Below are 25,948 nucleotides of genomic sequence, written 5' to 3' on the forward strand. Positions count from 1 at the left end.
CTATGTTTGTGTACTGGGGTTGTCCCCACTTATAGATTTTCATTACCAATACATATTTACTTTCATTTGTTGTTTTGCATTTCAGCATTTTTATGGTTAATCTTTTTTCTTTTTTGTCATCGCTGTCCATCACAGGATTGCTCCACATCCATCCTGTCCGGCGCGGGTGGTTGGTGTCCCTTCCTCCTCCCGCCTCCTATGGTTGGGGGTCGTCCCGGGTTTCTATGATAAAGTGTTTCCTCACTTCTTCTGACTCGAGACTACCACCCGCGCCGGCGGCCATTGGTCCTCCTTTGGCCGTTTTGATTGGCGGATGTCTCCTCTCAGGAGATGCCTGCCGCTCGGTTTTTCCTTCCTCGGCCGCTCCTTCCAGGCTACGTCTTCTGACGCGACTTCCGGCGGAGAAGGAGCGTGTCATGCGTGGATTCCCGTGCTGGCGCACTTTTGAGGACGCCGGGGTCCGGAACCACTGCCCCTTCCTTACAGCTTCCATGGAGAGAGGATATGTCTTATTTATCTATTTATACAGTGGTCACCGTGTTCTCGTCCTTGGGATCTTTTCATATATCCCGCGGTCCCACAGGAGGATTTGGAGCAATCCGGCCAAGGATGACCCCTCTTTCCTTTTGGTAACAACGGCCTCTTTGAGCGTTGTTTAAATGGTCTGCTGAAGGAAGGATTTCCTTTGGATTTTCTCCCCTTGTGGTCAGTGTCGGCATAGCATCTCCTTATGTATACAATGCATCCTAACATGTCATTATGCAGGTGCGTGATTTATATAACTACTGTTATATTTCTATTGTAGAGCTGGGAAATTATCCCTGAAGAAGAATAGAACTACAAGTTCAAATCATAGTTTGAAACGCGTTGGATCTTCCCTCTACACAGGGGTTATTATACCATTATACCATGATGTGTGTTGTTATTATTAATGTTAGGAGCATTCTTGCTTCAATACTTTTTAATATTGTTCTCTTTGAAATTGGTGAATAAAATTGATGAATTTTATACTCTTTTTTTCTGTTTATTGCCGACAAAATCCCATCTAGAGGAGAAACCTTTTTATTGTTATTGCTTATTCTGGGATGGTGGCAATCCTTACCATACATGGTCTGAGATATTTTATATGCTACAGTATTTGTAGCTGCTGACTTTTAATTTTTTTTCATGGGGGGACAGGACTTTAAGAAAGTCCCTTTCTCTGCAGCACTTTACATGAATCAATAGGGAGTCTATATAGAGACTCCATTATCCATTCATAAACTGTCAGTCTGACACAGAAAACTATCGGTTTACTATGATCAGCTGTTAGTGGACACAGGAGCCATCCTTAGCAATGGCTGCCTCGGTCCACTGCACTACAGGGAGAGGGCTGGTAAACACCACCCTCCCGCTCAGCCTCAGCATGGCACCGGGCCCAGAAACAGTGCCGGTCAGCAGCTGCAGGCAGGAGGGATGCTGCCGGAGGGATAGATGGGTGGGGGATGCAGGGGGGCCGGTATGGGGGGTGGGGATTGGCCTGCTGGGGGGACAATCTACAATCCCCCCAGGTCCCAGCAGCACCTAGAGGTGGCAGGAGCGGCAGAGGAGGGACGACGGCTTCTGAAGGTAGCTGCAGGGGATCGGTTTTGCGAGGGGAGCAGATAAGGGTGAAGGGGATAGGAAAGGAGGGTGGGGGGAGTAATTTTAGGTGATAGGGAGCTGCGGGAGGTGGAGAGGCTGGTGACAGGGAAAGTGGTGGTGTAGGGGGGGAAGCATCACATTTTAGGTTAAAAACTCTGATCAGCGGATTGTAATCCGCTGATCGGAGTTAACCACTTTCTGACCACCCGCCACAGTTTACCCTGCGGCAGGGTGGCTCTCCTGCGCAAACCTACGTAGGTCTACGTCGGTCGCGCGCGGAAAGCTAGGGGGCGAGCGTGCGGCGGCGCGCTCCCGCCTCCACTCGGCAGTGGGGAAGTCAATGCACGGGTGAGGCCGCTCCAATTGCCGCCTGACACCCACGATCACTCCCCGCTGAGAGAGTTGTAAACACAGCCGACCGCTCTTCTCCCCGAAATGATCACAGATCTCATGTGATCCTTGTATATAGGATCACAGGTCTCTATGGTCATTTCACAAGCCACGCCCCCCCCCCCCCCCACAGTTAGAATCACTCCCCTAGGCTCACATTTAACCCCTTGATCACCCATAGGGTTTAACGCCTTCCCTGTCAGTATCATTATTACAGTAACAGTGCATATTTTTAGCACTGATTAAGATGGTAATGTCACTGGTACCCGCAATGTCGCAGTCTCGCAAAAAATCGTAGATAGTCGCCATTACTAGTAAAAAAAAAAAAAAAAAATTACATAAATCTTTCCCGTAGTTAGTAGACGCGATAATACGCTTATTGCGATTTTTCTTTACCAAAAATATGTAGCAGAAAACAAATTGGCCTAAAATGTTAAAAAAATTTGATTTTTAATTTTTTTTTTTTGTTGAGAATGTTATATAGCAGAATGTGAAAAATATTGTTTTTTTTTCAAAATTTTCGCTCTTTTTTGTTTATCACGCAATAAATAAAAATCGCACAGGTGATCAAATACCACCGAAAGAAAGCTCTATTTGGGGGACAAAAAAGGACATCGTTATTATTTGGGTACAGCATCGCACGACCATGCAATTGTCTGTTAAAGTAATCGCAAAATAGGGCCTGGTCATTAAGGAGACAAATCCTTCGGGTATTAAAGTGGTTAGACTTCCGGTTCCGGCGCCCCATGAACTAGGAGTGCAGAACGGCGGCTCCAGACTCATCTGCTTATTAAACCGGCTCATCACCGCTCACGGCCGCCTCCCGGTCTCCCGCTGTTCTCTCCACTCACCTTCTCCTCGTCATGGACCGATTCGTGGTCCACACCACAGCGTGAGCTCCCGCAGTGACTCGGCAGGACGGACAGGTCTCCGCGGCTCAGGGAAGCAATATGGCCGCTGCCACGCACATGGGGGAAGCTATCAACACCGCGCCTCCCGTTGAACACCAGTAGGATCCTCCTGACGAACAGTGTCAGCGCCTGACTAAAGCTGTGACAGAGAGGGCTGTCACGGCGGGTATTTTCCAGCTCCGCAAAGAGCTGGGAGAGCATGCAAAACAGCTGAATGAAGCGAAGCATAGGAGCATAGGATCTCAAAAATAGAGGATGAATTGCAAAGCTCCTTATCTGCAGAATCCAGATTGAAGCAGAACCAGCAATACATCTTTGAAAAACTAGAGAATCTTGAGAACAGATCCCGCAGGAATAACCTGAGGATCATCGGGCTACCTGAGTCATTTGGAACAGGCACACTCACGGACATATACGCTGCTCGCATCCCGCAGGCTCTGAGCATCACCACACCATGTATCATAGAGAGGGCACACCATCTTGGCACTCCCTCCAATGATCGTCGAACGCCTCGCCCTGTGCATAGTGCGCTACTTAAATTACACGGACAGATCTGCCATACTAAAATCTTTTCGAAAACGCCAAATCCCTGCAGCTTGATGGCCACTGCCTGCTTCTGTTTGCCGACTACTCACAAGAAGACGCCCGCCAATGAAAATATTTTCAACCTTCCTGCACTGCCCTATTTCAGAACGGAATCAAGTTCACCCTAGCATACCCTGCTGTGCTTCGCTTCACGGTCCCATCCGACGAAACCAAGTCCTTCTCTCATCCTGATGAGGCAGCCGACTATATTCCGCAACACCTTCACCTGTCTATGGACACCCAATCCTCCCGCCGTGCCTTCCTTATCCCCAGGATCCAGAGACATCCGCAGTCCCAGGAAGGACTCTCCGAAGAGAGCCCGTTTGTCCGGTAAACCTAGATGAGCAAGTCTTCATGTAAGGCGATCTTTCTTTATATCCAGGATTCCCACCAGGTCTTCTCAGCACTATGTTCCTCCATATAGGCAGGTAGTGCCTCTTTATGGATCCACATCTTTACTTCACTGCTAGGCCACCTTGCCAGCACTGATGGTGTCCTGGGATCACCTCCCCCACAGCTTATCCGCTTGATTTCTTCTCACATGTAGGCTTAATCCAGCCAGAGCATGCTCCTCAATTCTGTTGTAACAGTAATATGTTGTTAGTGAGCTGCTTACTATGTTTTGACTGTTCCTCTTTTGTTTTTATTTCTCCCACTCTCAGCTTTACCGGAGACCGCATGGCACTCATCACGTCAAGAGGTATGCTGTCCTTTAGCCACTGCATGGATATGGACTCGATAAGACATAAAGTGCGACCTCCTGGGTCGCCTAAACACGTGAGTTGACCAAGCAACTCTCCGGTAACGCTGTCGGTGATGGAGTTACTCATGGGGAAAAAAGTGAAGTCCCTCTTCCTTTTGGTATGTTCCCATTTACTTAGTTTATTTGTTTTTTCCCTGATATTGCTTGTTTGTGTCGATGACATAGGTAGTAAATGCAATGTTTGCCGTGTGTCCACCCTGAGAGGCTGTCCTGCCTGCACTCCCATCTGCAGGTGGTTCACCCAGGCGTCCCAGTACTTTCCTCCACATGTCACTAAAATGCCTTTTGAAAACCCCCCCCTCCCCCCCGCCTTGATTTGAAAGTCACTTCATGGAATGTCAAGGGTCTTAGGCCCCCCAATAAACGAATGGAGATACTTCGCCACTTGAAACGTCTTAAAACAGACATAGCTATACTCCAGGAATAACACCTTACCAAGTGTGACTTCCCCCGCATTCAAAAGCTATGGGTGGGCCAAGTTCTTGGGTCAGCTTCGCCCAAGGGCAAGGCGGGAGTTCTGCTCCTTATACACAAGAATCTTCCCTGTGAGGTTCTCTCTATCGACACTGACACTGATGGCCGGTTGCTTATCGTGAAACTCTGCATACATGCAAAAGAGCTAGTTATTTCGACAGTCTATGCCCCCACACCTCCAACTAAAGCCTTTTTTCACCACCTCACCTCAAAATTGGAACCTTATCTTCACCTCCCGTTACTAGTGGGAGGCGATTTCAATGCTGTTATTGAACCTCTGGAGGACAAATCACCTGCCCATTCCCACCCTGTTTCACCTAAACGCCAGTCTCCTACATCTTTAGCCCACTTTGCTACTTCGCTTCATCTAACAGATGTCTGGAGAGTTGCCCACCCCATAGACAGGATGTTTACGTACTACTACTCACTGCCTCATGACTCCCTATCACACATCGACTATTTCCTGGCCAACTGTGAAATGCTCCCATATACCCGTGATCCTGATATAGCGGATATGGCCCTATCGGACCATGCTCCTATATCAACTTATCTAGATATCCAGCCTATGGAGGCCCTACCGGCCCCATGGTGCTTACCAGCATATTTCGCCAATAACTCTGACCTAGTGTTCACATTACAACAAACTTGGTCTGACTTTCTGGAAGACAATCTCGCACACGCCGACAATCCTGGCCTGTTGTGGGAGACGGGTAAAGCTGTGCTCAGGGGTAAGATTATTGCTTTCTCTACAGCTTACAAACGTAATGCCAATTGCCAATATTTGGAGGCCAGTGCGTCTCTGAGGGCGGCCCAAACCCATCTCTCCCTTCAGAATACGCAGGCACATAGGACTGAATGGAAGGAAGCGAAGACCGCCTTCGACTTATGGGCTAAAACACAGGAAAACTTCCACTCAGCTGTCACGGACCTTTAATACTTCAAATTTGGGAACAAGGCGGCAAATTACTAGCTTGCATGTGTAAAGGCCCTTATACTGTACCCTGACTCACATCTTGGCCTTGAAGGATTCTTCTGGACATTTGTCCTCAGACCCACGCAAAATCAATACCATTATGGAACAGTTTTACACCAAGTTGTATGGCCCTGATCTCATCAATCCTGATGAGGCTCAGGCTTTCCTGACAAAAACACTGCTTCCCAAGCTAGACCAAACTCAACTCTCTACTCTGAATGCTCCGATTACCCATGCTGAGGTAGATATCACTATTAAATCCCTTCCCCTTGGCAAGGCCCCCGGCCCTGATGGCTATACAGTAGCTTTCTACAAAATGATGGCTCCTTCGATCTCCGCCACCTTAACGTCCACTTATCAAGCCATACTGACGGGTGGTCCCTATCTACCATCCGGGTTACAGGCACACATTAAACTTATCCCAAAGCCTAATAAGGATACCACAGACCCGGGGTCTTGCCGTCCCATCTTCCTTTCTAAACCTGAAATATTATCTAAAATTATGGCCAACCGATTGTCCAATCTTATGCCCTCCCTCCTCCATCCTTCCCAGGCAGGATTTACTCAGGGCCGATCAGCCACTTCCAATATACGCAAGGTCATTGCGGCACTAGAACATGCGAAGGCTAACCCCACAGCTGACTTAGCAGTTATTTCCTTAGATGCTGAAAAAGCCTTTGGTAACGTCAGTTTTCATTGGCTCCGCCTAGTTCTGTCCGCCTTTGGTTTTAACGGACCATTCCTTCACCTAATCGAAGCGATGTATTCTGCTCCTAGTGCTGGTGTGGTCACGTCCCGCCATATATCTAATAGTTTCCCACTCACAAAGGGAACCAGACAGGGGTGCCCTCTTTCTCCCCTCCTATTTAAGTTGGCCCTGGAACCCTTCTCTCGTTTCCTTCTCCATAATCCCTCTTTCCATGGAATACGGATAGGTCGGGAAGAGGTCCGCTCGGCCCTCTTCGCTGATGACATCCTACTCTTTTCTGCCGACCCTGCCGCGGATATGCCTTTAATGAAAGACATATTCGACTCTTTCCGTATTTGTTCTGGACTTCGTATCAACTACTCTAAAACTGAAATGTTACCCCTTTATCACTTCCGGAGTCCACAATGGGCCTCTACCTCCCCTTTCACGGTTGCGCCCTCCTTCATTACTTACCTGGGCATTAAGATAGGCAAACCCCCCCCCCCTTATACATCGCCTAAATTTCCCACCTATACTGGCATCGATAGCTAGACAACTTGAACACTGGACACACCTTCCTCTTTCTCTGATGGGCAGGTGCCACCTCTACAAGATGGTAGCGTTCCCTAAACGACTTTACCCCCTCCAGACTATACCATTTCTCCTTAAACACACTGATATCACATCCCTACACAAATCACTACCACGCTTCCTCTGGAATGATAAAAGAGCACGTATTTCCCTGCCAAAACTCTTCATGCCAAAACGTGAGGGAGGGGCTAATCTCCCAGACACCTGGCTTTATAACCTGACTAGCCTCCTCAGAGTGGGCATAGACTGGCTGAAAGGTACATTTAAATATTCTAACTTTTTACTAGAATCCCAAATGGTTGGCCCATGTGGACTTCCCTCCCTCTTGTACAGCAAAACGTCCTCCATGCCCTCCCATTTGAAGCACAATATACTGCTGAGAGACACCCAATTGGCTTGGAGGGAAATTCATAAAAAACTTGGCCTTTCTCCGTATTTTTCTAAACATCACCCAGCTTTCACCCCTCCGGGTGGCGAAGGGGCTTTCTCCACATGGGCCAACCTAGGATTGCGTTTCTTTTCTCAATTGTTTGACCCGTTATCGGGCTCCCCCTTCACCTTTTCAACTCTGCAATCCCAATATCGATTGCCTGCAGGCCACTTCCTACTTGTCCACCAAGCCATGACCTTCGCTCTTTCTATCACAAAAACCAAGTCAGAGAGAACTCGATCGTCTATAATGGACCGGCTACTAAACTTGGATGACTTCAAACGGGCTCATATCTATAAGCCTCTTCAATTAGGCATTGGACTCCCTCGCATTGACAGAGGTAGATCCCCCTGGGACAAGGACCTCCCGCTGAACGACTCCAGATCTCATGTGTTAAGGGCGTATGCCTCCATCTGCAAACATATTTCCAATGAATTTTGGAGAGAACAACAACTGAAGATAATCCATAGGGCATACTCTCCTTTTTCAACAAACACCACAGAAGCACCCCTGCGCTGCTGCCCCTGGTGCCTTAAGCACAGAGATGTATAGTAACGAAGTAGAACTACTTAAGTACTGTACTTAAGTACCGAAATGCGGTATCTGTACTTTCCTAGAGTAGAATTTTTTTCTCCTACTTCTACTTTTACTTCACTACATTTTTTCGATGATTTCGATACTTCTACTCAAGTATTTTTTTTTTGTGCTGCATAGTTACTCGTTACTTTTAAAAAAATTACCACTGCCGGAACAGTAGATGGCAGGTTGCATAAAGCTCAAAAAAATGTGTATAATGTCATTTGTAAATCAGCGCATATGAAAATAAAGGCTGTGTATAATAAAAGCTGCTATACCAAATCTTTCCAATAAAAAGAAAATATGAAACAAACAAATAAATGATGCTACAGCGCTTAAAGTGCATCAAGAAACTACTAACAAACACCGGTTAATCATTTGAATAAATCATTCGAAATAATAAAAACAATATGATGTTCATACTTTTGACTTCTTTCTTTAATAACTACATAACACAGTACTTGTACTTCTACTTTCAGTACTTGAGTAGAAATTTTTTTTCAAAACTACTGGTACTTTTTACTTTTAGTACTTAAGTAGCAAATTTTTTGAAAAAACTACTTGCAATACTTAAGTAAAAAAAATGTTGAATACTTTAGTACTTCTACTTAAGTAACTTTTTCTGCGAGCACTTCCACTTCTACTCAAGTAATTTTTTGATCGAGCACTTGTACTTTTACTCAAGTAGAAATTTCGAGTACTTTATACAAGTCTGCTTAAGCATAAGCCATTACTGTTTCATAGACTCTGGAATTGCCCCTTGATATCAAGCTTCTGGTCCTTTGTGGCGACATATATTTCTGACATTGTGGGGTACCGGCCTCCCATGGACCCCTACTCCTTTCTTTTTGGCCTACTACAAGATTCGCCTGATACGAACACACAACGGATGATTAAAGCCCACTTGCAACTAATACGCAGCCATAAAGCGTGGATCTTAACCTGCTTGATGATCGCTAAAAGAGCCATTCTCAGAGAATGGATCCATGCTACTCACCCAGCGATCCAAGACGTTAAATCAGAACTGAAGACACTCTATAATAGGGAAGTGTTGGATGTATCTCTTTTTCACCATCCCTCTCATTGATTTCCAGGCAAAGTGGGAACTATATACTAAGGCTCGCTCTAACAGGGGGCTACTTCCCAGCTCACCAACTTCACGTTATCCATCACATTCACTTAACCCCTAACCTAACCCTTTGCACATTTTTTCCCCCCCTAGGAATGAATTCAAGTCTAAGACTGACAATCCCTCTGACGCCAACATATGTTACAGAAATCAGACCAGTGGAAACTCTCTCTTCTCTACCAGGAACCAGCCATGTATCTGTCACTACTGTATAGTACTACCTTCTCAAATCCCTTGGCTCTTCTAGATGGGAGGGAAGCCAACGGACCTCTTGTATCTCTATACATATTTCAATAGCATTCACGGTTTTGCTTTTATCCCACCTATATTTCTTCTTCCCCCTCCCACTCCCCCCCTTCCATCTGATATGTTATTTTTTTACGGTTACTTCCATTGTAACTATGGGCCCTTTCACACGGGCGATCCGATCAGATCCGCCTGTCAGTTTTTTAGGCGGATCTGATCGGATCCTCCATGCAGCTCTATGGGGCAGCGGGTGTCAGCGGAGACACCTCCGCTGACACCCGCTGCCATCCGTATCCGATCCTGTCCGTGAAATCTGGACGGATGGAAACCCTATTTTTCCATCCGTTCAGTGATCGGATCGGATCGGATGAGAGCGGACAGGCGGTCCGCTCTCATCCGATCCCTCATAGAGGGCAGCGGGGGCTGAGACACCTCCCTCTCCGCTCTGCAAGCAAAGACGGAGCTGTCATCCGCCAGCTCAGCGGGGAGCGCGGATCGATCCCCGCTGAGCAACACGGATCCACCTACGGAGGCGGACTGTGTGAAAGAGGCCTATGGCTGTTTGTTGAGCCTGTTTTATTGTTTGAAAACCCAATAAAATATTTTGAAAAAAAAAAAAAAAAAGTGGTTACAGATCTGTTCAGCAGAGTCTCATTGAAGTGACTATGAACCTATAGCAGGGGAAGAAAGTAGGTCCATACGGTGTATGGACCTGGCCAGCTGCAAGCAGTTCTGCAGGTCCGTACGCCTTACGGACCTGGCAGTGAAAGGGTTAAGCTTTGACGGAAAAAAAAACTGGAAGCTGATTGTTTTCTATGCACAGCTGTACCAGATTTTGCACTCTCCATTTTTAGTAAATCTCCCCCAGTGGCTTCAAGTATTTTAACCTGTGTTTGTTTTTTTCCTATATGTACAATTGGCATATTGCAAAAATAATTCTGATGACTTACCGAAATTTATGATTTATGTTTGGAGAACCTGTGGCAAAGAAGTTCCTGAAAATCTGCATCTGGATTCTATTTTTGAATGGCACATCAAGCCACAAGAAATGAACATCCTCTTATGATAACTTTTGATGAGCTACATAGTTACATAGTTACATAGTTACATAGTTAGTGAGGTTGAAAAAAGACATCAGTCCATCCAGTTCAACCCATGATGTGTGTGTGTGTTTGCTATTAACCGTACATTGTATACCCCTGTATGTTGTGGTCTTTAAGGTGTCCATCTAATAGTTTTTTGAAACTATCAATGCTCCCTGCTGATACCACTGCTTGTGGAAGAGAATTCCACATCCTTACCGCTCTTACAGTGAAGAACCCCTTACACACTTTAAGGTTAAACCGCGTTTCCTCAAGTTTTAGTGAGTGGCCACGTGTCTTATTGTATCTCCTCTCTCTGAATAGTTTGTTCCTTATGCTCGGGTCGCCAGTACAGTATTTGTACATTGATATCATATCCCCCCTCAATCTTCTCTTCTCCAGAGAGAATAGGTTCAGTGCTTGTAGTCTTTCCTCATAGCTGATGTCCTCCATTCCCCTAATTATTTTTGTTGCCCTTCTCTGGACTTTCTCCAGTTCCAGCACATCCTTCCTGAGGACCGGTGCCCAGAACTGGACAGCATACTCCAGATGTGGCCGGACCAGAGTCTTGTAGAGCGGGAGAATAATCTCTTTATTTCTGGAGTGAATCCCCTTTTTTTTACATGCCAGTATTTTGTTGGCTTTGCTTGCAGCGGCTTGGCATTGCATGCCACTGCCAAGCCTGTTGTCCACCAGTACCCCCAGGTCCTTTTCCATCTTAGATTCACCCAGAGTTTCCCCCCGTAGTGAGTAGCTTGCTTTCGTGTTTCTGACGCCCAAGTGCATTACTTTAAATTTTTCAACATTAAACCTCATCTGCCATGTAGTTGCCCACCCCATTATTTTGTTATAATCTGGACGACATTCACAAAGCACACCTAGATTTTATAAGAATACACATGACTCTTGTATTTAGACAGTTTGTTTATCCTCGAGTTCAGCTTTAGGGATCCTTCGGAGGGGCAAACAGACCCATCCTCAGAGCTGAGCCACTGTCTGCTGCGTGTAAACCTAATATGGAGCTGTGTATATTTGACGTGCAGGCAGTTGAGAGTGAACAGATCCGAATGCAGACACATGTGTATATATATATATATTTATATACACACACATTCAGTTTAGCAGAGGCAACAAACAAATAACTCACGGTATGTTTGTTTTACTAAATTCTTTCTGTCAGCCAACCGTGGACCAGCTTACCATGAAAGGTGCAGTCCAGGCATCATATATATAGAACAAAGTCTCTCAGCTCTCTATACCTGCCAAGATGTTGTTTGCTGTGAGCCTCCTCCTGCTGTGTGCCGGAATCTCTGCTTCTGGGGGTAAGATCTCTCTCCCTTCCCATCTATTTCTATCTTATAGGGAGGTCACATACTATTGTTTAATATTTTATACTTCAGAAGTCACAGCAGTCATCTGCAATAATTCTTTAAAGCCAATCAGAATTCAGCATTGGGCAGCTTAGTATGGGCAGACTAATTTAGGTAACTTGCGATTGGTTGCTTTGGGTTATTGTACCTTACTTTTTTTTTTGCACTGAATTAATTATTGAATAAGCCTGCATATTTAATAAAAGTATTACATTTCATGATTCTATTAAAGCAGAGTTTCTTAACCGGTTGCCGACCGCCGCACGACGATATACGTCGGCAGTCAGCCCCGGCCAGGCAAAGTGACGTATATATACGTCACTAGCCTGTCACTTGCTTGGGAGCCAATAGCGGGTGAGCGCGTGCCCGCGGAGGCGCGCTCCCGCCCCGGCTCGTTCCCCAGCAAGTCCGTGCGTGTGACCGGCGGACCCGATGTCAGCCGGTCACTCGCCGATCGTCGGTGCTGAGGGAGAAAGTCAGGCGGCTGATGTAAACAAGCCACCTGTCATTCTCCCCTGTGTAGAAACAGTGATCATACGGTTCTACTATGTAGGACCGTGTATCACTGTTCCTACAGCTCAAGCCACAGCCAATCACAGTAAGAATCACGCCCCTAGGGACACACACAGCCCCTCCCTCTCAAATAAAGTTAACCCCTTCACTACCAGTGTAATTTTGCAGTAACAGTGCATATGTATAGCACTGATTACTGTAGAAATGTCACTGGTAACCCCTAAAGTGTCAAAAATGTCAGTCAAGGGTCCGATCTGTCCGCAATGTCGCAGTACCGCAAAAAAAATCGCAGATCGCCACCATTACGCGTTAAAAAAAAACCACCAAAAATGACAAAAATCTTTCCCTTAGTTAGTAAACGCGATAACTTTTGCGCAAACCAATAAAAATACGCTTTTTGCAATTTTTTTTTTTTACCAAACATATGTAGCAGAAAAAAAATTGGCCAAAAATGTTAAAAAAATTTGATTTTTACATTTTTTTTGGGGAATTTCATACAAAAAAAATGTGAAAAATATTGTTGTTTTTGCAAAATTTACGCTCTTTTTTTGGTTATAGCGCAAAAAGTAAAAATCGCACAGGTGATCAAATACCACCAAAAGAAAGCTCTGTTTGTGGGAAAAGAAGGACGTCAAATTCGTTTAGGTACAGCGTCGCACGACGGCGCAATTGTCCGTTAAAGTCACGCAGTAAAAAAATCACAAAAAAAACCCTGGTCAGGAAGGGGGTAAAATCTTCCGGGGCTTAAAGCGGAGTTCCGGGCACAAAAAATATATTTTTTTTTTTGTGCCCCTCCGCTAGGTATGCCTCACCTGAAAAGGAATTGGATAGTTATTTTTTTTTTTTTTTGTTTACTCACCTTTTTATTGAAGATCGTAAATACTCACCTATGACAGCTTCCTCCTCCAGCGCCGAGGCTCACCCCGTCACTTCCTGCCTCGCGATGATTCCTGGGAGCTAAACGTCATAGCTCCCAGGAATCAATGCGCCGCACCGGCCCCGCTCGTCATTTCCGGGCGATGCCGCATTCCCCTGCTAAAGAGCTTCTGGGCATGCCCAGAAGCTGTTTAGGAATGCGGCGCCGCACCGGAAATGACGAGAGGGGCCGGTGCAGTGCATTCTGGGACACGAAGACGCGGAAGAAGACAGAGAAGAGGACCGCGCCGGCTTCAGCTGCCCACAACCGAGATGGAAACGCTGTGGAAGAAAATTTCTAAGTAAGTATTTCTTCTTACAGGTAAGTGCGAACCGGGACAGATCAGAGGCTAGCCATTGTGGAATGTGCTAGCCCTGACTGTCCCGGGGGTATGTTCAGAAAAAAATTGTTTCTCTGCCCGGAACTCCGCTTTAAGTGGTTAAGCTGGGATCCATGAACTCCTAAGTAGCCCATAGATGGGTTTCAAGAGGTCAGTAAGGATCATATAAAAAAATAAAAAATTGACATCCATTATACAACCCTTCTCCTTGTCCCAGTCAATGGTTTCTCATTGAAAGAAATTCAAGAAAACGCACCCTACAACTTTTTATAGGGCCGGCTTCTAAGTGTCTCTTGACTTGTTGCTGGCCCATATTTACCATTTAAATTTGTATCATCGTGGGGGTCCGCAGCTTTCATTACATTCTTAAAGGGTCAGTGACTCAAAGGATACGTCTTGTGCATTTTGAAATTTTTGTATTTGCAGAGTCAGGTTGTGATTGCTTTCTTTTTTTTTTAATATTGGATATAAATAAGTTAATAACTGTAATTGTTTTTTCATTGGACTTTACATTCCATGGAGAGAGAGAAAAAAAAAGAGACAAAGAAAGAAAATGAGAGAGAGAGAGATAGAAAGAAAGGAGGGACAGAAAATAAAGGGAGAGAAAGAAAGGAAGGAGAGAGGGAAAGGAGAGAGAGAGAGAGAATGGGGAGAGAAAGAGTAAAGAGAAAGGGGGAAGAGAAAAAAGAGGGCGAGAAAGAAAGGAGAAAGAGAAAGGAAGGAGAGAGAGAGAGAGAAAGGGGGGGGGATGAGATAAAAATAAAGGAGGGAGATAAAAGAAAGGCAAGAGAGAGTGAGAGAGAGAAGATGGAGAGGGTGAGAAAGAAGGGAGAGAGGGAAAGAAAGGAGAAAGAAAGAAAGGAGAGAGAGAAAGAAAAAAGAGAAAGAAAATGATCGAGAAAAAGTAAGGAGGAAGAAAAAGAAAGAAAGGACAGAGAGAGAAAAAGGAGAGATAAAAAAGAGGGAGAGAGAGATAGGAGAAAGAGAGAGAGAGGAGAGAGAGAAAGAAAGTAGAGAGTGAAAAAAAGGAGGGAGAGAAAAAAAGGAAAGGAGAGATAAAAGGAAAGGAGAGAAAAAAAGAAAAGGAGGGAGAGGGAGAGGGAGAGGGAGAGAGAGAGAGAGAAAGGAGGGAGCAACAAAAAGGAGACAGAGAAAAAAGAGGGAGAGAGAGAAAAGAGAGAGAGGGAAAAGAGGGAGAGAGGGAAAAGAGGGAGAGAGAGAGAGAAAGGAGGGAGAGAGAGAAAGGAGGGAGAGAAAAAAGGAGAGAGAGAGAGAGAGAGAAAGAAATATAGTGTTTTTTGTTCTCTTCTGCTGTTACAAAGCCCGTACGTTACACACACATGTGGTCTTTGTCCTGTTAATCACACAAATCAGTCAGAGTAGAGAGTGTAATATCTAAGATTACTGGTTGGGCTGCATCCTTGAACCCATGGGGCTATAAATTTAATGATGCAGGGCTGCTGGATGGAGAAAGTACTTGCTGGCCTTGGATCAGGCAAAGGCTTTTGATCGAGTCAATCATGAGTACTTGTATTTGCTACTTGGTAGATACGGCCTGCAGGGGAGGTTTATAGATTGGCTAAAACCTTATATAAAGGGGCTTAGAGCTTGCCACATGTTAATGGGTGGGTTGGATGGCCTTTTGAGGTTGGCTCTGGTGTGCGCCAGGGGTGTCCTTTGAGCCCCCTGCTATATGCATTTGCAATTGACCCCTTCGTAAGGGGTGAATCATTGTGCACGGTTGATCATTGTGCGGGGTGCCTTTGGGCATTGCTGGTGTGCCGCCTTTAAAGGTTGTGGCCTATGCCGATGATGTGTCTGTTATTATCTCCAGTATGGAGGAGGCGCAGGAGGTGGTCTCTGTGATAGAGCAGTACAGGGTGGCTTCTGGCTCTAAAGTCAACCATGAAAAGAGTAAGGTTTTCTGGATGGGCGAGGACGGTGAAAGCTTTGAACTATTGGATGCCTTCCCAGAGCCCCAGCAGGAAATTAAAGTGTTGGGCATCAAATTTGGTCCTGGTGACTATGGTCATCGAAATTGGAAAAGCAGGTTGGTGGATGCCAATGCCAAAGTAGCAAGCTGGAAGAAATGGAAACTTTTCTTGAGGGAGAGGGTTGACTTGATCAAAACGTACCTGATCCCGATCTTTTTATATGTCAGCTTTGTCTGTATCTTGCCAGAATCTCTCTATGCAAAGGTGTACAGCTGCTTTTTCCAACTGATATGGGGGAGGGGTTGCATTTAATCAATTTGGGAAGAATCCTTTGAAGTTTAGGGATCAAGCCTGGCTCGATTTCCATGGAAGGCTCTATCTGAGAGGGAACCTGAAGCATTGCCCCGTGGATGATCGAGATTGTCCTAGAGCAGAGTGTTGGTAAAGTGGAGTCTATAGACCACTTTTTTCTCCAGTGTCCTTTTAACATAGAGGCGTATAAAAGGGTGGGGAGGGCTCTAGGCATCCCCTTTCTCTATCACATGAGTTATGCAGAGTGGGTGTATGGGGCATTCCTGACTCACTGGAATTTTGATTTGGATACACTTTTTCTAGTTAGTATAGTTGTCCGTTACTTCACTCTGAATGCACGGTGCCAGATTACCCTGCGGAAGAAAGTCCTTCCTGCCGAGGTGGTGGTGTACAATATTCTGGGTGAGGTTGGGAAGATTGGGGGTCTTGAGAAGGGCAGGGAGCCTCGAGTGGTCTGGATAAGGGCTTGGAGGAATATCAGACCTGCCATTGGTGAACTGTCCATCTCTAGGTGAGGAGCTTATTTCCTATGCTACTTCTTTCACTCCCTTAGCTTTTGTTGGGTAATATCTTCTTTTTAAAGAGGGGCTGCATGCATAATGGGGTGGTTTTGTTTCTTGACCACACAGGTTGGATGTCTGGTCTAGTGGTGTGAGTCTTCCTAAGATTATTTTCCCCGGTATGAAATGTTCATGATATGAGTTTAGTTTTTGCTGTAAAGCCATTCTTTGTTTGAGAGCAGAATTTGCTATAATTTTTTTTTCCCCTTTTCTTTTAAATATGTATATATTTTTATGTATATTGATTTTATGCTTATTGATCGCAAGACTTTTAATAAAGAAAAATTGGGAAGAATGCTCCTTACACTGGTGATCAGTGGGAAGAATGCTCCTTACATTGGTGGTCAGTGGGAAGAATGTTCCTTACATTGGTGGTGGTCAGTGCGAAGAACGCTCCTTACATTGGTGGTCAGTGGGAAGAACGCTCCTTAGATTGGTTGTCAGTGGAAAGAACACTCCTTACATTGGTGGTCCCTGGGAAGAACACTCCTTACATTGGAGGTCAGCAATAAGAATGCTTTTTACATTGGTGGCCTGTAGAAAGACTTCCACTTACAATGGTGGTCAATGGGAGGAATGCCCCTTACATTGATGGTCAGTGAAAATTATATAAAGTATATAAAAATGATTTTACATACTTTATATTATATTTTAAAAGTGTAAAGCACACCCTCTATTTAAAAAGTGTGTAGGACGAGCACACTTATGTAAACAATAATGGTGCTATTTATGTATGGTATCGTCGGGGAATGTCAGAGTGAAAGTAATTCTAGGGCCATAATTTTGTAACATGCTGGTCAGAGCTTTGTATTTTTTATTAAACTGTTCAGCTAAGAAGACATTTGTTGCACCTATTATATTGTGTTCATTTATGAAAACCTTAAAGTGGAGTTCCACCAACCACCATCACCTCCAAAAATTAAAAGTCAGCATCCCTCTTGCCTGAAGACTCTCCAGTACGCCCCTTGCTGTGTATGAAGCATTGCGACAGCGCATGGGACCCCCAGCTCCCATAATTTTGTAACATGCTGGTCAGAGCTTTGTATTTTTTATTAAACTGTTCAGCTAAGAAGACATTTGTTGCACCTATTATATTGTGTTCATTTATGAAAACCTTAAAGTGGAGTTCCACCAACCACCATCACCTCCAAAAATTAAAAGTCAGCATCCCTCTTGCCTGAAGACTCTCCAGTACGCCCCTTGCTGTGTATGACACCCCCATCTGAACCCCCAGAAGCGGAAATGCCATCCGCTGCCCGCGGCACAGGAGTAGCCATTACTACCCCACTATCCTGCACAGGGGTTTCCAACCTAACCTGGTCTAGCAAATCCTGCAAAACAGAGTGTACAGATAAAGAAGTTAAATTAGAATGACACTTACCGGGCTGCCCAGGACTAGGCCCAACAGCCACCTCGCCAGAAGCCCCCGGCGCCAGATGTCCTGAGCAGTCGTACACCTCAGACCCAGACAGCTCACCTTCTGAACAAACGTCCATCTCTGAAGGCCGAATGATCACCGACTGCACCCCAGATTCGCCCGACCTGGTTGCCGAGTGCCTGTGCTGCACCAGACCCGTCCACCGACCTCCTAGATGAACTCCTGGCGCACTTCTCGCCTCGGGTGCCGACTGTGTGACGTCCGCTGGTGTTCGGTCCTCTTCCTGGGCTGGAGACCACCGAAGAAGCGGGACCACCGACTGCCACAGGAACCTGGCCAGCATTCATCTCTGATCTCCCCCGTCGGGCCACCTGCCTGCCCTGGACATCAGCAGAGGCAGTGGCTGTCCTCTCCACACACAGGTGACGAGCAGGGGGGGAAACAGCGGTGAGACTCCTCTCTCCCCCCCAGTCAATCTCCGCCCACGTCGGGGATTCCTCCCAGGCTCACCTCCAGATGAAGCAGTGGCACGCTTCCCATAATTTTGTAACATGCTGGTCAGAGCTTTGTATTTTTTATTAAACTGTTCAGCTAAGAAGACATTTGTTGCACCTATTATATTGTGTTCATTTATGAAAACCTTAAAGTGGAGTTCCACCAACCACCATCACCTCCAAAAATTAAAAGTCAGCATCCCTCTTGCCTGAAGACTCTCCAGTACGCCCCTTGCTGTGTATGAAGCATTGCGACAGCGCATGGGATCCCCAGCACCTTGAGTACTCATGTTTAAAGCGGCAGGCCAATCCAAACTTACAGGCTCCCTCGTTGTACTGCCAGCAGTAGCCCCGTCGTTTTGTGGTCGGTTTTTCTGAGGCAGAAGAACCACCGACCCCTCCTTGAAAAAACTGGTTGGGAGCCCTCGCCGACATCATCAATTTCATCCAGAGACTAATGTCCTCAAAGACGGTCTGATGGCCATTCTTTGTCTAAACTGCTCATCATAACGCAACCAGGCCACGCCACCATACGTCCTATATGCCTCACTAATGGCCTCTAGGTAGCAAAAGACAGCAGAACAATGCTCAGGAGACCTTTCTCTGACGACACTGGCCAAAATGGCAAATGCCTGTAGCCAATTGGAAAACTTCCACGGAATCTGCCGGTAACGACGTTACTCCATATCCTCCTTCTTACTCTCTTCCGGCTTCAACCTATCCAAGTTAAACTTCTCCAAGGGCAGCAACGTAAAAATCTCCACATACTCATTCTTCCAAATCTCCTTTACTTCCGCCTTGAGGTGAGAACCCAAAGGGCCCTCAAAACAGACGTATACCTCACACTTCGTGGAATCCGCCAAACAGCACACAGGGTCAACCTTCTTGCCACCGTCATCCGTTGTTGCATGTGATTCCGCCATTGTTGCGCTCCCAGGATTATCCAATCCCGGACCACCCCCCGAGGCCCGACTTGCATCTAAATGCACTGTGGGATGCATGGGGGGATCACACCCAGACGAGACTCATGCCGCTGCCAGGTACACTCTAGCGCTCGCCCCGTCTCAAACCTGACCAAATCCCGCAAATCTACCAACAGGTCCCTGACACCCCCATCTGAACCCCCAGAAGCGGAAATGCCATCCGCTGCCCGCGGCACAGGAGTAGCCATTACTACCCCACTATCCTGCACAGGGGTTTCCAACCTAACCTGGTCTAGCAAATCCTGCAAAACAGAGTGTACAGATAAAGAAGTTAAATTAGAATGACACTTACCGGGCTGCCCAGGACTAGGCCCAACAGCCACCTCGCCAGAAGCCCCCGGCGCCAGATGTCCTGAGCAGTCGTACACCTCAGACCCAGACAGCTCACCTTCTGAACAAACGTCCATCTCTGAAGGCCGAATGATCACCGACTGCACCCCAGATTCGCCCGACCTGGTTGCCGAGTGCCTGTGCTGCACCAGACCCGTCCACCGACCTCCTAGATGAACTCCTGGCGCACTTCTCGCCTCGGGTGCCGACTGTGTGACGTCCACTGGTGTTCGGTCCTCTTCCTGGGCTGGAGACCACCGAAGAAGCGGGACCACCGACTGCCACAGGAACCTGGCCAGCATTCATCTCTGATCTCCCCCGTCGGGCCACCTGCCTGCCCTGGACATCAGCAGAGGCAGTGGCTGTCCTCTCCACACACAGGTGACGAGCAGGGGGGGAAACAGCGGTGAGACTCCTCTCTCCCCCCCAGTCAATCTCCGCCCACGTCGGGGATTCCTCCCAGGCTCACCTCCAGATGAAGCAGTGGCACGCTTCCCTAAGGCCCCTGGAGGGTCCCTTACAGGTCTCCCTATTTGGCGCTGAGCTCAGGGAGCAGAATCCAGCAGTGGTGGCCAGTGTGTTGGCATCCCCAACGCACCGGGCGCCACTGTCTTCAAGTGCTGGTGCTCTTCAGTGTGTGCTAACCGCTCACCTTACTGCTGCAAATAATACGCTGAGAGTATTATTTCCAGTGTTGTCACTCCTTCCTTTATGTGGCTTGTGGGTACATCTATGCAGTCCTCTGGACAGGAGGGATGTTGGGCGCTTGTGCCAAAGAGAGAGGACCCCAGTGCAGCAACAATAGTTAGTTGACACAATCAGGGACTACTGGAGCATATGCTCTACAGGTGCTGATGTAAGACTCAGGGCAGCTCTGGCAGGCAAAAGACGGAAATCCAGCTGGCAACAAAAGGAGAAAACAGGCGCCGCTGAGTGTAGTATAAAATTTATTAACATGACATATATATCAACTCACATGGGAATTGCCTTAGTCCATAGTTCCTGGATTGCTTCCTGTATCCTGTATGTCTGCCTTCCGAATGGCCCGCAGCCAGGTGATGACTCTTACAGGAAAGGCCGTGGAGGAGCTGGATCAGACAAAGGCAGCGGTGAACCGCAATTTGGTATTATGTGTGTGGGAGGGCTGGCCAGCACCATAAAAACCAATGATGCTCTACAGAAGCATCATTCATTAGTATGGTGTTGCCAGCCAACCCACACCATGGCAACTCATGACTTATCAAGGGCAGGCGGCATACAGGGCCTTCCCCAGCATTCAAGAGAGGACTGGAGTCCTGCTGCTCCAGATCTGCTCCATCTCCTGCCCTCTGCCACACTGCTGAAGCCAAAAGGTAGGTCTCTGACAGCAAAATTAGACTGTGTAATGGGGGTGCTCTGTGGTTTGGGGGTCTTTGTGATAGAGAAGGACTCTTATGTGATGGGGGACTCTGATCCAGAGAATCTGACGTATAGGGAGGACTCTGACATATAGGAGAGACCTTGATGTGATGGGGTGCTCTGATGTGAAGGGAGGGCTCTGATGTGATGGGGGGACCTCTCTTGTGAAGGGGGGTTTTTGATTTTCATCAAGGTGGTTTTGTGCATCATCCCGGGATCAGGTTTTCCATTAGTAAGTTACAGTTACACTTTTTTTAGACTGGGGGATCCTTGGATGCTGTGTTTAAAAAAAAAGGTTGAAAAATGTTGATATACTGTATATGTATACAGTATATAATTTATTTTAATGATTTTTCTTTTGTTCAGATTTTCAGTGTACATTGATTCCAGGAAAACTAAAACAGATTGATGCCGGCGCTGGTGAAGTGTACGGGGTAAGCGATGGTGAGGAAATTTTCCACTGGGTAAATTATGAGTGGAAACAAATTCCTGGAAAGATGATTCATGTTTCTGTTGGACCTGCTGGAGTTTGGGGTGTGAACAGTGCCAACAACGTCTATAAGTTCCAGGACAATGACTGGATGTCTGTATCAGGTAAAAAATAAAATATAAAATCTTTGATAAATTATGCACCTTAACCAGAACTTACACTATATTACCAAAAGTGTTTGGACACCTGCTTTTACACACACACGAACTTTAACGGCATCCTAGTCTTAGTCTGCAGGGTTCAATATCGGGTTTGCCCACCCTTTGCTGCTATAACAGCTTCAACTCTTCTGGGAAGGCTGTCCACAAGGTTTAGGAGTGTGTCTATGGGAATGTTTGACCTTTTTTTTCCGGAAGCGCATTTGTGAGGTCAGGCACTGATGTTGGGTGAGAAGGCCTGGCTCGTAGTCTGTGCTCTAATTCATCCCAATGGTGTTCTGTCGGGTTGAGGCCAGCCAAGTTCCTCCACCCCAAACTCGCTCATCCATGTCTTTATGGACCTTGCTTTGTGCACTGGTCCAAATCATTTGGTGGAGGGGGGATTATGGTGTGGGGTTGTTTTTCAGGGGTTGGGCTTGGCCCCTTAGTTCTAGTCAAGTGAACTTTTAAGGCATCAGCATACATAGACATTTTGAACAATGTCATGCTCCCAACTTTGTGGGAACAGTTTGGGGATGGCCCCTTCCTATTCCAGCATGACTGCGCACCAAGTCACAAAGCAAGGTCCTGCATTTATAATAAAGTGCTGCAGCACGCATATTTTTTAATGGACATAGATTTATTTGAAGCTACAGCCCACCCTGTTGGTGAATTCTGGTACTCCAGTACAGCCCGTAGCAAAAAAAAAAAATTAGGCACAGGGCTGGCATGACTGGGTAGTCAGGGGAATCTGGTAGAGTCAGGGTTAAAAAGTTTGTTTACAGGCTTCTACCCAATTAGGGGGGGTTTTAATTTCAGGAGGAGGGGCTACAGGGAGGTCATGTAGAAGGCATCACTATCTGCCCGCCATTCAAGTGGACGCGTAGGGAAGAACATTCCCGCCCATCCACCCTTATCTTGGAATTTTGCATCACTATGTCCTCTGCCTGGTTGGCGGTTGGGGTCTTTGGAGTCGTGTAAAATAATCTGCTATGTTTATCAGTTTAGGGACCCATCTAAGGTATGGAGTCACCTATGGAATGCCAGTTAATGGGGGTTTAACTGGTAGGGTAAAATGGTGGTATCTGCTGAATGTTGAGGTCATCCCCGAGCCGGTGTGTGCGGCTGGGGACCGGGAAAAATAGTTACGCAGATATAAAAGTAGATGATTGATAATTGGTTTCTCCAAAGATCGGCAACCTCAGTTTTCTTGTTACTGTATTATTATTTGTTTTCCTGTTTTAAGGAATGTTTGTTTGGTTTTAATAAACGGCCATTACGGCCAAAATTTTACTCCAACAATTGTGTTTGGCATTTTTATAGAGATAGTTGGGGTAGAAAAGGGGGGTTGGGTTGGGTACAGGTTTTTTTAGGAGTTTAAGAGGACATCTGAAGTGCCTTAGTCAAGTGCCACCATCAATTATGGTGGTCGTTCTCTATGAACGCTGTTGTTTTTAAATGTCAGTTCCTGATGCACTAGATCAACCTTTCTCAACACAGGGAAACCCCTAAAAAAACGTTCTGGTCTCAGGGAACCTCTGCTAAAAATTGCCATATCTACAAATCAACAAACAAACCATACCTACAATTGATGATACATTAGCAAAGTGGTCTCCAATCTTTCTAAACAAAGGGTTAGTTTACTGTCCTTCAGACTTAAGGAGGGCCAGACTGTGGCCTGTGTAAGTGAGAATAAACAGTGCCCTGTCTTTGGTATTGTGGGGGGATAGCAGGCTATCATTGGTGCCAGAGGCAGGAATTATCCCCCATCGTCGGTGTCAGCGAGAGGAACAGTGCCCCAAGGGCCAGATAGAGTCAAGCAAAGGGCCGCATCCGGCCCCTGGCCCGCAGTTTGGAGACCACTGCATTAGTGTGATGGTCAGTGAAAAAAAAATGCTCCCTACATTTATGGTCATTGGGAAGAATTCCCCCCTTACAGATAGCTAAATAGATCAATGGCATCAGTGGGAACTTATCTGGGATGCAGTAATTGCTCAAGCAACCCATAGTAACCTCTGTAGGAACCCTGGTTGAGAAAGCCTGCACTAGATATTGTAACATAGATGCCAGCAGTCCTGGAAAAAATGGATGGACTTTTTCCTACAACAAGAAATGTTGGCTTTCCTGCTGCTGAAACTTTGTGCTTTGTGGTCTTGAGGGGACACAGCACATTTGAAAAAAAATAGGAGACTGGCCCACAAAAAAGAAGGGCACTTGGCAACTGTGCTATTAGTAATAATGAGATTCAGTCATATATGGTGCTAGACGGAGGGTTATTGTATTAATCTTCTCGGCAGTGGCGGCCCGTCCATGGGGGGCGCAGGGGTGCCACCCCCCCATCCATGCATCCGGCCCCCTTATCTACATGCAGGCCGCCGGATGCATGGATTCCAATAGGGTTTTTTTTTTAAGCACCTGATTAGAGCCAAGGCCTCTAATAGGCTTCAAAAAAGGGTGGGCTCGGGGGGCCCAGAGCATTGCGCCCTGAGCCCACCCAATTGTATGACAATAGGGAATGAATATTCGCTATTATCACACTGATTCTCCTCCCAGCCAATCAGGAAGCGGGTCATGAGCCCCCTTTCTCGATTGGCTGAAAAGAGAAGCGATTTTACTTGCCAGTGGCCAGTAAGAGGGAGGAGACACATGGCTGGAGGAGACCCACAACCACTCGGGGAAGGAGGAGGTAAGGATGCTGACGGACGGCCAGCCAGCCAGCCGTCCGTCCGTCCCGGGGGGGGGGGGGTTGGTTGTCTGGAGGATTTGACTGCTGGCTGGCCGTCCCGCAGAGGGGGTGGGGAATGTTGGTTTTTCTGCCCCCCCCCCCCTCCAAATTATCATGCACCAGCTGCCACTGCTTCTCGGGGTTACTACATTTAATTTAATGGCCAGTGTTCTGTTTTGTGTTTTTTCATTAGGGCTCTTGAAGCAGGTAGACGCTGGTGGTGATAAGTTCTTGGGTGGAGTGAACGCACAAGACAATATTTTCTGCTTGAGAAAGAGTTGCACAGTTTCAGGATTATCTGCTGTATCCTTCACCCTACTGGAAGGGGGGCTGAAATACTACAGCTGTGGGCCAATAGGCTGCTGGGGAGTCAGCAGCATTAACCAGATTTTCTTCCGTCACAATGTCAAGCCAACATCCTGCAAAGGAACCGAATGGCAGCCTATTGAAGGTGCTCTGGTGATGATAGAGGTCAGCACAGATGGTTATGTTTACGGTGTGAACTCAGCAGGCAACGTATACCAAAGGTAATTTTTAAACTATGTATGTAGTAGCATTGAAGGAGAAGTTCAGTCAAAGCTCGTTTGGCTGTACTTCTCCTGTGAATTCCTTTTCATTTAGATTTGTTAATCTAGTTATTTTGTTTCATTAAAGTGGAGTTCCGGGCAAAATAAAAAATTTTACCTAAAAATACCCCCAGGGACAGTCAGGGCTAGTGCATTTAGGCAACGATAGCCTCTGAACTGTCCCCTGTTTCACTTACCTGTAAGAAGAAATACTTACCTTGAAAATGTCTTGTCCAGCGCTGCCATCTCAGGTGTGGGCAGCTGAAGCCGGAGCGTCCCTCTTTGTGTTCTCTTCCGTTACGCTGGAGTCCCAGAATGCCCTGCACCGGCCCTGCTCGTCACTTCCGGTGCAGGCGCGCCACCCCTGCACAGTTTCTCGGAATGCCCAGAAGCTGTTCATCAGGGAATGACGCGCCTGTCCCGGAAGTGACGAGTGACTCCGGTGCAGGCGCATTGACTGCTGGGATTGATGACGCTCATCTCCCAGGGGTCAATGCAAGGAGGAAGTGACGTCGTGAGCCGTGTCCGCAGAGGGAGGAAGAGGAAGGAAGGTAAGTATATTTTCATTAAAAATAAGGTAAGTGAAGCAAAAAAAAATTTTTAATTATCCAATTCTTTTTCAGGTTTGTGTAAGCTAGCGGATGGTGAAAAGTTTTTTTTTAGGGTGGAACTCCGCTTTAAATTTGGTTGATTCCTTCAATTTGTATTTGGGATTCCTATCTGGAATTCATATTCAGAATTCGTTTTATGTGTTTTTCAAAATTTTCTTTAATTTAGCATTTTTTTTTCGATTAAATCACCTTTGGCTTAATAAAAACTGCATAATTTTGAAATGGTACTCTAATAACGCACACGGTCTTTGATTTCGGAAATATGTTTACAGTTCGAATTAGACTGGAATTGGATGTAAAATTCAATTTGAATTTCAATTAGAATTTCCAAAATTCGGACGAATTTAGTTTCGTTATTCAGAGCATTCACTAAACCTCATTTATACTGTAATTCGGGTATTCAGATATATCCGAATCTCCGAATAACGAA

The 25,948-nt window shown here is 46.3% G+C and overlaps 1 protein-coding gene across 2 annotated transcripts in view; it reads left to right on the top strand.

The window, feature by feature from the left end:
- Nucleotides 1-25,948, top strand: part of LOC309567684 (fish-egg lectin-like) — a 102,101-nt gene that overhangs the window by 64,281 nt on the left and 11,872 nt on the right. The window contains exons 1-3 of one of the 2 annotated variants that reach the window (XM_082273119.1): nucleotides 11,725-11,783; nucleotides 21,356-21,583; nucleotides 24,535-24,868. In XM_082273119.1, the coding sequence (XP_082129245.1) occupies nucleotides 11,729-11,783; nucleotides 21,356-21,583; nucleotides 24,535-24,868 (617 nt within the window). In that variant the 5' untranslated portion in view covers nucleotides 11,725-11,728. Of the gene's footprint in view, nucleotides 1-11,724; nucleotides 11,784-21,355; nucleotides 21,584-24,534; nucleotides 24,869-25,948 lie in introns of those variants that run through there. The other variant, XM_082273120.1, reaches the window with a different exon arrangement.

Source organism: Pelophylax lessonae, assembly GCF_965119305.1.
Source record: "Pelophylax lessonae genome assembly, chromosome: 12".
Lineage (NCBI taxonomy): Eukaryota > Metazoa > Chordata > Amphibia > Anura > Ranidae > Pelophylax > Pelophylax lessonae.